Source organism: Bombyx mori, chromosome 15, assembly GCF_030269925.1.
Source record: "Bombyx mori chromosome 15, ASM3026992v2".
Taxonomy (NCBI): Eukaryota; Metazoa; Arthropoda; class Insecta; order Lepidoptera; family Bombycidae; genus Bombyx; species Bombyx mori.
This window is the reverse complement of record NC_085121.1, coordinates 13,359,979-13,373,870: the sequence shown is the minus strand read 5'-3', so window position 1 is coordinate 13,373,870 and position 13,892 is coordinate 13,359,979. Positions and strand designations below refer to the sequence as shown.

At 37.1% G+C, this 13,892-nt stretch overlaps 1 protein-coding gene across 4 annotated transcripts in view; it reads right to left on the bottom strand.

Annotated features, from left to right (window-relative positions):
• E2f1 (E2F transcription factor 1) overlaps positions 1–9,996 on the bottom strand; it is a 30,216-nt gene extending 20,220 nt beyond the window's left edge. For 2 of the 4 annotated variants that reach the window (XM_012697312.4, XM_062672258.1), the window contains exons 1-2: positions 8,897–9,996; positions 8,332–8,537 (exon numbers count right to left, since the gene is read on the bottom strand). In XM_012697312.4, coding sequence (XP_012552766.1) covers positions 8,332–8,535 — 204 coding nt within the window. In that variant the 5' untranslated portion in view covers positions 8,536–8,537; positions 8,897–9,996. Of the gene's footprint in view, positions 1–8,331; positions 8,538–8,721; positions 8,872–8,896 lie in introns of those variants that run through there. The other 2 variants (NM_001246285.1, XM_021353306.3) reach the window with 2 other exon arrangements.
• Between the last annotated feature and the right edge of the window lie 3,896 nt (positions 9,997–13,892).

The window sequence follows — 13,892 nt, the reverse complement described above, 5'->3', positions numbered from 1 at the left end:
TAGTATTAGCAACGAGTCCCGCTCACCTACTTGTTATAGGTTACACTGACTTAACCTCTCAAAGCTATCAGCTTAGGTAGGAAAAAAAAACCCTAAAATCGATTGGGGACGACATTTACTGTAATCTAATAATCTTAATTGGTAATAAGATATTTATATTTATACTTTAAAGTACGACACTCACCACTCTTAACAAAGCATAAGTCATCACTAATCTCTTCAATTGTAGATAAGTAGGCACTAGTTCACATCACCACAACGGGCCAATGATACGACCTTAATTCTAAATAGTACATTAACCTCGTTTTTTTTTTTTTTAATTATTACTGGGTGTCAGAGGTCGTATATAAAATGGAAAATTATTTTAGGATAACGGACGAAATCTTGATAGGAATCATACGAGTAGACGCGAATGCGATGATGCACGGAGAATTTTTCAATAAGTTCATGCAACAGATTCGTATCCTACATGGAGCGCCGGGCCGCAGCCGCGAAATGAAGTGTGGGGAGGGAACTCGACAACAATGCATGACATAAATTAGAATCAACACAAAAGCTGGGGCTCTCGGAAGGGATCTCCTAATGAAAGAATGGCAATTCCTTATCTTGAAATATTTGCGGTATTATTATTAAGTGAACTCGGGAACTATTGTTGATTTGCAGGATTTCGGGTTGGGCGCGAAATCGGAGTAACTTCAGACAGATGCGTCTTCAAATTTGTCATTATAACAGCACCCCTCATGTCGAAAAAAAGGCTCACGGCTTCCCAATAAGTCAATGAACCGCCTAGCATAACTCTTTAGAAACAATATTAAGGCCTTTTTAATTTAATCCTTTGGTCGTTCATTTGGTGATTCGCATTGAAGCAACGCTTAACGAATAGTTGATTTATAAACGTACCGAGGTCTATGGGTAATTTAAATACAAGTGACCTAAAACGTGCGACGCAAGTGCGACTATGACGGGAAACAAGTACCTGGCTCCACGAGCGGCCAGCAACGAAGCCACATGGCGAGGCAGCACCGCGCTCTGAGGGATCACTAATCGGTTTATTATAAACTACTAACATGTGTCTCCGTCACACACTCGTCGGCTCCAACGTTCAATAAACTTAACGACACGTTCAATATTAGACCTCCAGCTGACAATCCAACAAATAAACTTAACATTCAGTTTATTCCAGTTCGGCCGTATACATCAGTCATTTTCTATTTTCCTTTTCTTACTTTACAAATAGATGAAGAAGCCGCCGGCCCACGTGGTGTAAGTCATTACCCGAGCACATTGATCTAACAACGCGAATATCACCACCACTCTGAGACATGATCAAAACCTCAACCGTATTTTATGACGGCTGTTCCGCCTGTGAAACCAGAACGCGGGGCAGTTTCGGTGGTACCTTCCTATGCTGGCTTAACCTTTTGGCAAAGCCCCATTGAAATAAGTTTTAAAACTTTAAAAATATAAATGCTTACTTAGATGTGACTCGAAATATAAACACCATAACTTCGTTAAAGTACGCGAAAATACAATGTATTTCAAAATTGGAAATAAGGACAGGATCGTGACGCAATAGTGCCCAAGATCAGGTTGTAGGGGTGCCGGAAGACCTATGGCACGATGGACCGATGACATAGTCAGGAAAGCGAGGCAGGCGAGGATTAGATGGCGGACGATCAAACACCAAGGCATAACAAAAGGGGAGGCCTATGCCTAGCAGTTTTTTCCTGCCTAAGCTGATAGCTGTAGCCTTGGGAGGCTATTTCAGCGTAATCTTAACTAGTAGGTGAGCTCTGGGGGCTCAAACCGAAGTTATGCTAACACTGGCCGTAGCCAGTGCTGCGCAGAATCTACCACCGGATCGGAAACGCGACCCACTGAGAAGATCCGGCGAGAAACTCAGTGGGCTGTATCTATGAGTTAATTCGCTCGTCGAGCCCTTCGTCGCAAGCGACGGGTTCGACGAAGACGGTGACCGGTGCTTGTGGTACCTAAAAGCACCGTTAATGGATCGTGAGAATCCGTAATGATGTGTTTTGGGCGACGTCGACTGTTTTTATCATTCGGTCTACAGGATCGGGTATGCGCCCAGCAGTGAGGTATCAAAGCAGGTATCAAAATACTAAAAATGATGATAATGTTAAAACTTAAAGGAAGGAGTTTTCAATTAAAACAAATGTTTCTGCTAGTGAATAATATTGTAAGAAAGTCTATATCCTATAATCATTTCCCGACCCCGAACGTTAAATATCTTCAAGGACCAAAACCCAGTATCGGACTCTCGGACCTCCGAGTAAGGACGCCATGTTCATTTACTTATTAACTGACTGTTTTAATGAGGCGATTTTATGCTACAGTGGACAAGTTCCTAGATTTGACACAAAATCGATGCATCTGAGAGATCTTTAGGATTTTTTCTTCGATTTAAATGATTTAAATGGCTAATGATGAAGTTACCGCATTAGATACATAAACACCATAACCTAAAAGTCGTCGCCTTCTTAAAATACGAGTGAGAAATCTCAATTACATTTAAATAACGTTTTTTTTGTCGACACAAACCCCTGCCACCGAAATTATGCAGACTAGAGGTCCCGCAGTAGTCGAAATTCGACTGTAATTAATTGGAATTGTAAGTTGGTACACTATTATGATTGTATTTTATACTTCTATAATCACAAATTTTGCCAAGACTACACTATAAAAAATAGTAACAAAGACAAACAATATTTAACCTATTCTCAATTTGACCACAGACGTCAAGAACAAAAGTTTGACAATAAATAGTATGCATGCGTGTGTGCGTCAAATACATGGTATGTAGTGTGTGTAATGTTTTCTTTATTGATTTAAAGTATATTTCACGCATTATTTAAAAAAAATATTAGCATTGTGCACTTCTTCTCTATATTCTCTATAAGTGTGGGAAATTTCATACTCCTCCGTCCGCGCAAGTTTCGTAAAAAGGGATACAAAGTTTCTGCTTCACGTATTAATATATAGATAACAAAAAATAAAAAATTGGCTCATTGGGTAAATTGGTTGAATTCCAAACGTTGGTTGCCACTAACTATTCTGTGCCCATTTCTAATACCTAGTAATTATACGTTTTTCGTGGAAGACAAGCCGTTGTGATTTCTATGTCATTCACGCTGTGGTAGCTGTAGAAAGATCGTCTGAACGTCATAACATTTAAAAAAAAAACTAAGTATATGAATAGACCGTAATTTTGTCAAGAAAAATACAAAGTCTATTATTGAAACAAATTCGTAATTAGGTGATTGTTTTGCATGCATTATTTAGTCGTACATACAATTTGCATAACATTATATTCAAATGGATATCGTTAATAAAAATCTGATGTTCGTTTGATATCGAATTCAAAATCAACCTACTTACAAGAAAAAACGTTAACGCTAACCAGCGTCATACGCGGTGTGAATTGTTATCTCTACCGGCCAGTGGAACGAACGCTCCTGCGCGTTGAACGCACTATCCTGAATTGAATCTAACGCCGTGAACCGAAATATAAACATAGATTTGATTGAAATTAAACTATCATGTACCAGAATATCCGTTATTGGTGTTTAATATCCAATAACCGAATCCCCGATTCGTTTTTATTATTCTTTTTTTTTATTGCTTGTAATGGGTGGACGATCTCACAGCCCACCTAGTATTAAGTGGTTACTGGAGCCCATAGACATCTACAACGTAAATGCGCCACCCACCTTGTGATATAAGTTCTAAGGTCTCAAGTATAGTTACAACGGCTGCCCCAACCTTCAAACCGAAACGCATTACTGCTTCACGGCAGAAATAGGCAGGGTGGTGGTACCTACCCGCACGGACTCACAAGGGGTCCTACCACCAATAATAAATATTCATATAGTATTGAATGAATTAAAAGACATACATGGATTTGTATTTAAAATTACATTTACGGTTTAATCACTCGTTTCTGATGTTAATTTTATTATTATCGATGTTTCGGAAACCCGTTTAAATAGAGAAGATAATTTGGCACTCTTCTGAGACCTGAACCGAATCCTCTTCCACTTCTTTTTATCGCTATGGCAATTGGCTTCTTGCGACACCAATGTTGCCAGTGTCGAGTTTATAAAAATCTACTTACAATAAACATTTTAAATTAAAAATGGAGCGTAATGAAATAAATCTAAATTATTTGAAATTGTAATCTATTGTGAAGACTTGGAATTAAATAAGCCCCATATCATCATTATATTGGGCTTATTTCATTTGGGAATTTACTGAGACCCGAAAAGCCAGTTCCAACAACTTTTTTTCATTTTCAAACATTTGTGCCTTTTCACAAATGCTAAACTGTTAATAAGCAATCATAATTACAAGTTTAAATCTGAGTAAACAATAAAAACTTCGCTTCTCGCGTTCTCGGCAAAAAGCCTGAATCCTGTTACACTGAAGATGAAACCCCAAATTGAACCTCATGAGTTATTACAGTGCGCAAACAAACGTAAAAGAATAAATAAATAAATAAAATGGTATTTGGCACTATATTCAAATGTCGACAAATACCATAGCTCAATCGTTTGTGAAGACGTTAACTTACCCCGAAACGTATTGTTAAATAAAATGCGAGATTAAACCGTAAAAGCAGTTTGGATTATGACTACGAAAAGCAAAATATTATTACGCACTTTTACGATTCACTAACAATTCGTAAAAAAAGAATGTTTTAGTTTTGGCGCATACAATAAATCGGTCTCGATCCGTCATGTTTCTCTCATCGGCTTTAATGCAAAGAGGATGAACGATTCGTCTAATTTCCGGTACTTTTCAGGGCGTCAGTCCGTAGCAAAGACTTCGTACAATTCGATTTCTACCATCTTCGCGTTGAAATATTGTGACCACAGCAATACTATTCAATTCAGTATACGATAAAAATATTGCAAAAGTGAATTACATTTTGCTATTGCCTAAAGCCTTTGCGTTAAAATCGTTTTGATGAAAATACTAATTCAAGTACTAGATCGAATTTAATTTCATTATTTTCAATTCGTTTGCTCATTACACTAATAATTGTATTTTTATTGTAAAGTAACTACATATAAGTATATAAAGCTAAATATTATAAAAAGCTATTAAGTGAAAATTTCAATGCCCGCGATGCGGTCTCCTCCCCTTTTAAGACTAGCTCGTCACTGTAGCGGTATAACTAAAGGAGGTGTTGCAGCAGGCACCACCGGTCATCGTTCTCGTCGAACCCGTCGCTTGCGACGAAGGGCTCGACGTGTAAATTAACCCACAGACACAGCCCACTGAGTTTCTCGCCGGATCTTCTCAGTGGGTCGCGTTTTCGATCCGGTGGTAGATTCTGCAAAGCACGGCTCTTGCTAGGGTTCGTGTTAGCAACGTCGTCAGGTTTAAGCCCCGTGAGCACACCTACTAGTTAAGATTACGCTGAAATAGCCTCTCAAGGCTATCAGATTAGGTAAGAAAAAAAAACAGGCACGTAGTGGCTTCTTTTGGATCCGAAACTGCTTCATATCAGAGAAGTGATGAAATCGTCTGCCAATATTGGCCAATGAAAGATACAAAATAGAACTATATAGTATATAATTATCGAAATTGAGTCTGTTTGCTCAAGTTTTTCTTTTCCACAAATTTACTATAGCACTGCAGAATGAAAATACAAAGGGTATGAGCTAAATTCCATCCAAAGCGAGTCTGTATCAAGGACGAATGGCGCGCATCCCCCATGAGACCGGACATAATTCTGTAATCTTAAAAATATACGTACCTACTGAATTTTATGCAGTCCCTTTGTTAAATAATATTAATTGATTACCGAATAGCTAGTTCAAATGTTGCAGACAAAGTTCTAGAAAAACCAGAACGCGTTATTGCTTTCACATTAAAAGTAAACATGCTCTTACGAACGCATCAGGCCTGCACAGAATGAACTTGCTACGCACCCAAAACCACCTACTTATAATTTCTTGCCTACCTAGTTAAAGGAATTATTTTATTTAAATTTAGACAGCGGAATACATGACTTTGTGATCAACGAATTACGTAAACAAAAACTCTCAAGTATGGAACTCGTTCTTGCAGCCTATAGGTTAGTTTATCGCGTAATCGAGAGAGACGTATTAGATATCTGATATTCTAAAAACTGCCATCATCGCAACCTGTAGCTCACAAGGTCACAGATAGTACTTCGGACAATATGTTACATGGTAAATTAGACACATATCGGGTACACCTAAATGAAGCACATCGGCACTACGTTGTACATCAACTATACGATTATGGATTAGAAACTGGGGTATGCGTATTGCGCATGAGGGGAGAAGATTATTTGGCAATATTACCACGATCTAGTTAGGGTAGTAGAGTTCGCTTATATTGAATGGGAACACAGACTGATGGTCCCAGCTTTTTCGTGATTGGTCCATACTGACAAGAGGGTACCGTGAACGGGATTTTTTTCTATTCGCAGTTTGCCAAAGACGCAAGGATCGTGGCCGTTGGCATCCGCCATTTTGATTTACCGTAATCTCTTCTAATTTCAATTTATAAAACGCCCTGATAAAGCAACAACGTTTTAATGATCGAGCTCTAATTTATATTGTAGAATCTTTATCTAAAATATTTTGTTTCGATAAATAACAAATCGAAAAAAAAAAACAACAAAACACCTTGGACTAGCAGTACCAATTCTTCACACATATTTTGTGATAGTGAAACAACCTTCAAACAACACTGATTACCATTAATAAACATTTTTTTTTGTATTAGATAACATTACTATCAAAATAATGTACCATATTTGAATTGCCTACATAATTCTAGTCAAACCACCAAAATTCGTTGGCACAGTTCAATAACCTGTAAGGTCAATGAACCCCTTTTCATTCTGGACCCCTAGAATATATGACCCACTTAGCTTTACGAAAATTAAGTAGTCCCATTTTAAACTCACTTTTATAAAAATTAACACATCCTTTCCTAAATTGAATAGAAAATCTTGTAATGTGAACACTTTAGATGTTAAAATTGACTAGAGAATTATATTAATGTTTCCTTTTTACAATTACCTACTCTTTTTACTAACAACTTCTTTAAAAGTTTGTTCAAAGTGCAACACTTTGTATTCTTATTATTAAGAACTTTAAGAACAAATCTTACTTAAATTTAAGTTTTAGACCTTGTGGTTTTCCTTTGTAATTGTGTGAATATCCAGTCTTCAAGATAATAGATAAGGCTTAGTTTATTAACAAAACTCAAGAAAATTAAATATTTCTATTCACTTACTCAGGTTTGCCCATGTTTGATAATTTCATTACACCAGAATCTACACTTTAATGAAATAAATATTATTTAAATTTGATTCCCAAAATTAATGTTCATAATATATTGTATTAATTTAAAATAGACATAGACATACTTTGGAAATTGGTGAATTTGTGTCACTAATCACATTTATTAAACGATTAACAAATATGACTGTGTTAAATTTTAGGAAATTATTTCTGAATTAACCGAACATAAATTTTTTTTACTAGTTATTTATGTAACTCAATGTAAAATTCCAAGGACAGTTTTATTATTAAATTAAAATTATATTCTTAATACACTAAGTTGTTGACGATTTAGAGCTTTATTTAAATGAGTTGTATTCGTAATCTTTAAACTGAAATCTTTTATAGCAAATATTACCAAACTTAAAAAAAGTGATGATCTTCAAACATGAAGAGATCATTGAGTTTGAGCATGAACTTACTGAAATGCTGATTTTGTTTGTCAGTTCGTGTAGCACATATCATGTTTTTTCTACAAAATTAAAAGTTACTAAATATTCATAAACATTATTTGATTAACAGTCTATTTACAAATACAATTTCTACAATGTTGTTTTCTAGTTCATTGAGATTTGATTAAAGTTAACTAAGTATTATGGCTATTAAAATTACCATTACACGGTAGTACTAGTCACTGAAGTAGTATTCAGTTTTTTCTACTAAAATATAATCTTTGGATCTTAAAGATGATTATAAAAACAAGTGCCTGCACATTTTACTTTACAATAATAATTGCACCACAGCACTGCTGCTGTGGAAATATTTATTCAGCCATGCTATTACACATATTAACTGAAAGTAAGTTGAATTATAATATGCCATAACAGGAAGCACTTATACTTGGGAGTAAGGGTTTGATGACATAGAAAGCAAATTTATATAACCTACATGAAACTAATACATTACTGCAAAGATTCACCCACCACTCTTCATTAGCAAATTTGTAATTTAAGGTAATCCAATGAAAGTTTAATAAAGCACTTACTTCAGATGTCTTAGGCGGTGCCGTGGGCGCCTCGCGGCGTATCTGATGCTTTGGGGTAGCGCCATAGCCGTGGTCGAGGAGGTGATAACTGATAGGCTGGCTGGGACTGTTCTCCAATAGCGTGGTCTGCGATGGAGACTCCCCGGCTCGTACCACCACCTCGGCCTCGCCCTCCGCCGACCCTCGCTTCACCCCTCTCGGCATCGCTATTGAATTACGATTACACATTACAGACTGTCTCATCAACATCATCTTGGCACTTTTTCAAAGCTATCGTACACACAATTTAATTAGTGAAGAGGTTAGGGTAGCCGTGCGCGCGGAAATTATGAACACGAACCTCCAATGCTGGGCGGGTCGATAATAAATATAGTATATTGGATATTATACCTAGGGTCTAAGAAGATCTTCCAGCTGTACCGAATTGCTTACGTCACTTTTTCAACGACAATTTGCCGAAAATACGACAACCTACGTGATAGTAAGCAACAACCGCTTCCTAAACCTATGTGTACACTTTGCATGAAACGAAATAAAATACCCGTTACATCATAATAATACTTACAAAAGGTGTAAGCGAACAATATTCCAATTTGTAACTAATAAACGACATTAATGTTTTCGACGCAAACGCTACATTATAGAGTACTCAAAATAAAATGTCCGCCGCTTTGTTGGTCCCGAGTGAACTCGTGGACATCTACGCTCGATAATTTTCAGTCAGAGATCACAAGTTTATAAAATACACATGGTAATTTATACACTGATGTTAACACTCAAATATACAAACAATTTAATGGTCCTAGTCCACATTTTACAGTTAATAATAAATAAAATTATGGAACGTTGAAACGACGACAGGAAGCTTTTCAGAACATCTGGCTCGCTCGCTTGCTTGCTACTTGCTAGTAGCGACGTAGCAGTGGCGCGAACTACGTACGCAGGCGCGAAGCGGTCGAACTACCAACCCCTATCCGATGCCGCTCTCTACGATACAAATTCCTCCCCTCGCCAGAGAAGCCATAAAATATAACGAATTTTTAAATTTTCGTTGTCCAACCGGTTTGTAGCGAAGCGAAGTGTTCGCATTCGGTAAATCAAGTTGATATAAACTAAATTAGATGATGATTTTGTTTGACAAACTTAAAAAAAATTCTTAAGCTAATTACCAAAACCCAATAGGTATGCAAGCACGTTTTCAATTAAATAATTATAATACAACAATAAGTTCACCTCATTATATTTTAATTTACCAATACCAATAATCTTTCATGGCATTATTTTTGTAATGTAAGGCTGTAATGTATGTACTTTACAGTAACAAAACTTAGAAAGTGATTAGGTACAAAGTTTGAAGCGTAAAGCGGTAAAACTGCCTTTTCTCAATTTAGCCTTTACATATGTATTTATTATGTACTTTGTATCTGGTAGGTGTAAAACAATAAAAAATTACATACTCTTGCACTTATACTCCGTTGTTTTCAGGTATTTTTTATTAATGTAACCTAGATGCCATCAGTGTTGCATTTTATAACTATATTATCTTTAATTAAAAGTTATGTTTACAATATAAACATGTAAAAAAATTAATTTTAAAAGACAACAAATAGTACCATATAAATTAAAATATTTAATTGTTTATTATGTAAATAAAGATTTCTTAATACACAGGAATATTCTTTTTTTTTCAGAATGCCGATATCTCGTAATAAAACATGTTTAAAAACTTAAGATACTGTTAAATACATTTCAATGTTTATATCTAATAATTATTATTTTATTTACTAAACGGTCGTGCATCCTTAAATATATTTTTACTAAATAGACTATTTTTAATCAAGCAGGATTTCTACCCAACAATAAAACAACACATTATGAGCGCAAATGATTGCTATTGTTCTGCAACTATGGATCTGGTTCAAATTGAACAGCATAAAATTTATAAAAACATCGTTTTATCACTATGAGGGATACGGAAGTGGCAGATACCGCGAACCTAGCTACATAGCGAGCGGAAGCTTACAACTTATTCATAGACAATAATCGTTCGGAAATTTTTTCTGTGGTAAAATTCATCCCTTAAAATAAGACCAATGTCTCAGTCAGTGTTGATATACTATTTATGAAAATGTATTTTGCCACTTAAATTACTGTATATATACAAAATTATATTTTTAATCGTTATAGCTGAAAACAAAATTATGAATTGAAAATAAAATGTCCTTGAATAACTTTTCTAAACGAAAACGTTTTACGGGAACTGGAGTATATAGGTATTTGGTGCTTTTTTAAATGTTGTAGGTTGTAGATGTCATACGAGCTGCGAGCTCACTAAGTAATAAGTGGTTAGCGAGGCCCGTAGATATCATTATGCGATTCCACCACATACCAGGATACATCACGTCGAAATGTGAATTGTATTGCAAAACGACATTTCGAGCGATGTCCAATTTCGGAGTCATTTGGAGAACAAAGCCAAGTTAGTGTCCAAAATGCTGGGAGTTCTCAACAGAGCGAAGAGACACTTCACGCCTGGACAAAAACTTGCTTTACAAAGCGCAAGTCCGGCCTGGCGTGGAGTACTGCGCCCTCCTCTGGGCCAGGTTCCTAAATACCAGCTACTTTTATTTCACTCCGTACAGAAGAGAGCTGTTCGGATTGTCGATAATCTCATTCTCGCGGCTCGTTTGGAACGTCTGGTTCTGGGGAGGGATTTCGGTTCCCTCTGTATTTTGTACTGTATGTTCTGAGGAATTGTTTGATGATCCCATCATCTCGTTTTTACTATCGCACCGCCCGTGTGGGCACCCACAGTGTGCTTTCAGAGACCTTTTTTGCCACGTACCATCCGGCTTTGAAATGAACTTCCCTCTACGGTGTTTCCCGAGCGCTATGACATATCCTTCTTCAAACGAGGCTTGTGGAGAGTACTTTACGGTATAGGCAGCAGGCTGGCTCTGCCCCTGGCATTACTAACTTCCATCGACGACGGCAACGACTCACTATCAGGTGGGCCGTATGCCTGTCTGCCTACGAGGGCAATAAAAAAAACAACGGTTGCATCACTCTTTTAGCCGGAGCAAAATATTACACAGTCGCTGAAATAATCAGCATGGTAGCATCCACCCGAGCGGGTTCATAATACACTCTAACACAATACAAATGATGATACTACTACGAATGATGAGGAAGAACTAATATAAGAATGCTATAGGTATCGTATAATCGCTCTTCTGATGGACGACCAGATACTTTTATCAAGTTTTGACATCGTCACATCAATCCCAACCAAATCAAACAAATTTAGTCGACTGGTTGTATGGAATGTGAAAATGAAATGGGAATCAAACAAAATTAGTTGACTAGATACAGTTGTATTTTTTTTTTGTATTGCTTAGATGGATGGACGAGCTCACAGCCCACCTGGTGTTAAGTGGTTACTGGAGCCCATAGACATCTACAACGTAAATACGCCACCCACCTCGAGATATAAGTTCTAAGGTCTCAGCATAGTTACAACGGCTACCCCACCCTTCGAACCGAAACGCATTACTGCTTCACGGCGGAAATAGGCGGGGTGGTGGTACCTACCCGTGCGGACTCCCAAGAGGTCCTACCACCAGTGATTACGCAAATTAAATGTGGAAAATGTGAAATGTGAAAATGAAATGGGAATCGAGTATTACTAGTAGGTATACTGGTCAGCTTGGAAGCAAATAAAAGAGAGCTTTGCAGTACACCTGGAGACTCTACTTGAGAAGGCGAGGGCGGACTCAGTGTTGAATCGTATTTTTAATATTTTAGCAATCTGATTAACCTGAACCTATCTAATCTATATAGCAGAATATTTCAATGTAATAAGGGTCAACTTGTAATACATAAGTTATTTGTGCGACTACCTTTAGTCTCAAATTATTTATTTAAGGTAACGTACGAGATTACCTACTACCCGTCCTATTTGTTTTATTATTTATTACTTAATTATTATTAATGTATTTACTTTATTTATTTTTAATTTTTTAATTAATTACATAGACGGGTGAACGAGCTCATGGAGTACCTGATATTAAGTGATTATCGGAGCCCAACTATAACAACGCGAGTGCTGCCATCTACAATGAAACATGAGGTCTGAGTTTCAGTTGTATACGATAACGTGTGTCCCGCTTTTCAAAGCCATTACTGCTGCCCATTTAGTTCCGGGTGAATAGGGAATAGTGATACGAATAGACTAGGCGGTAGTATCTATCCTTTAAATCAATTGTTATGAAGCTGTTGGCCTGAAGGCCTTTCCAGTTTCGCCAGGTCGGGTGGGTGACTCAAGGTCTCAGGAGAGAATCGTTTACGAACAGTTGCCCTAGCTATTAGCTTAAGGGAAGCTATTTCGCAAGTGAGGATAAATTGGAATTACGACGTATATTATTACTGAGAAGAGCCGGTGAAAACTCAACGGGCTGTCACTAGATACCCTACCACCATTAAATTTCGAGAAGTAAGCTACTACAACGGATGATGGATAAGGGAGAGGTTCGCCGAAAAGGTATATGATGGGAGTCTTTGCGTCGATCTTCGTTGGTGTTGAGAATTTCCTTAATTACTGCAATATACACTTCCGATTACGAATTTAAATGCATTTTTAGTGGTTGTATGGCTTAGCTCGTGTTCAGTGGTAGCCGCAACACATAAAGATCAAGTACAAAGATCATGCTGCCATGCATTAAAACATGAAATCGCATAATTCTATTTTATATTAACAGTCCTACCAGTTTCCTTTACACGATTGATCCGCGGCAGACGTGGCCTGGACAACAAGACCTGTGCGAGTTCACCATACGTATTACGACCAATAATTAGATAAACTTAGAAATTAAACCCATTTAATTTTCCTTATAAGAAGTCTCTTTATCTTGTTCCTCGTATTTCTGTTAACCTCGAGTTGGAGATACTAATTACTTCTTTTATTGCATTTGTGGTCTCATGTGCTATGGCTTGACAAAAATGAAATTAGCTTGGAGTTGTTCCGTGTGTGACGTTTAACATAATGCTTTTAACAACCATTCATTAAAGACCCTATAGCAAATGAGACTTTCCGTACATAAAATGAACTTCAGCTTTGAACTATTGATACCGTAGATAATGAACTTAATTTATTAGGTTAAATATGAATTCAATTTTAATTTCTATCAATCAGAATAATATGCACCCGTAGTATCGGTGCATCTCTATCAGTGCAGTGGTAATTTTTCAATGCCCTTCTTGTAGAAGTCAGGTGTACGGGAGCCGGCAAACTCTTCAAAGGCATTTTGTACCGCCTCTCGGGTATTGAAATTTTTTACTGCCAAAAATGGTCGAAACTTTGTTTGTAAAAAGTAGAAGTTTGTCTTCGCAAGGTCTGGTCATTACCTTAGATGTCGCAAAACTTCCGACCTCTTACCTTTGAAAGCATAAAGACCGTCTGTTGTGCCGTATGAGCAGGGACGATCGATTAACCATGGCTGGCCGGAAATTCGCGACTTGCTCCATTATTGTGCTTAGTTCTTCACAGCACACACGTCATGCCA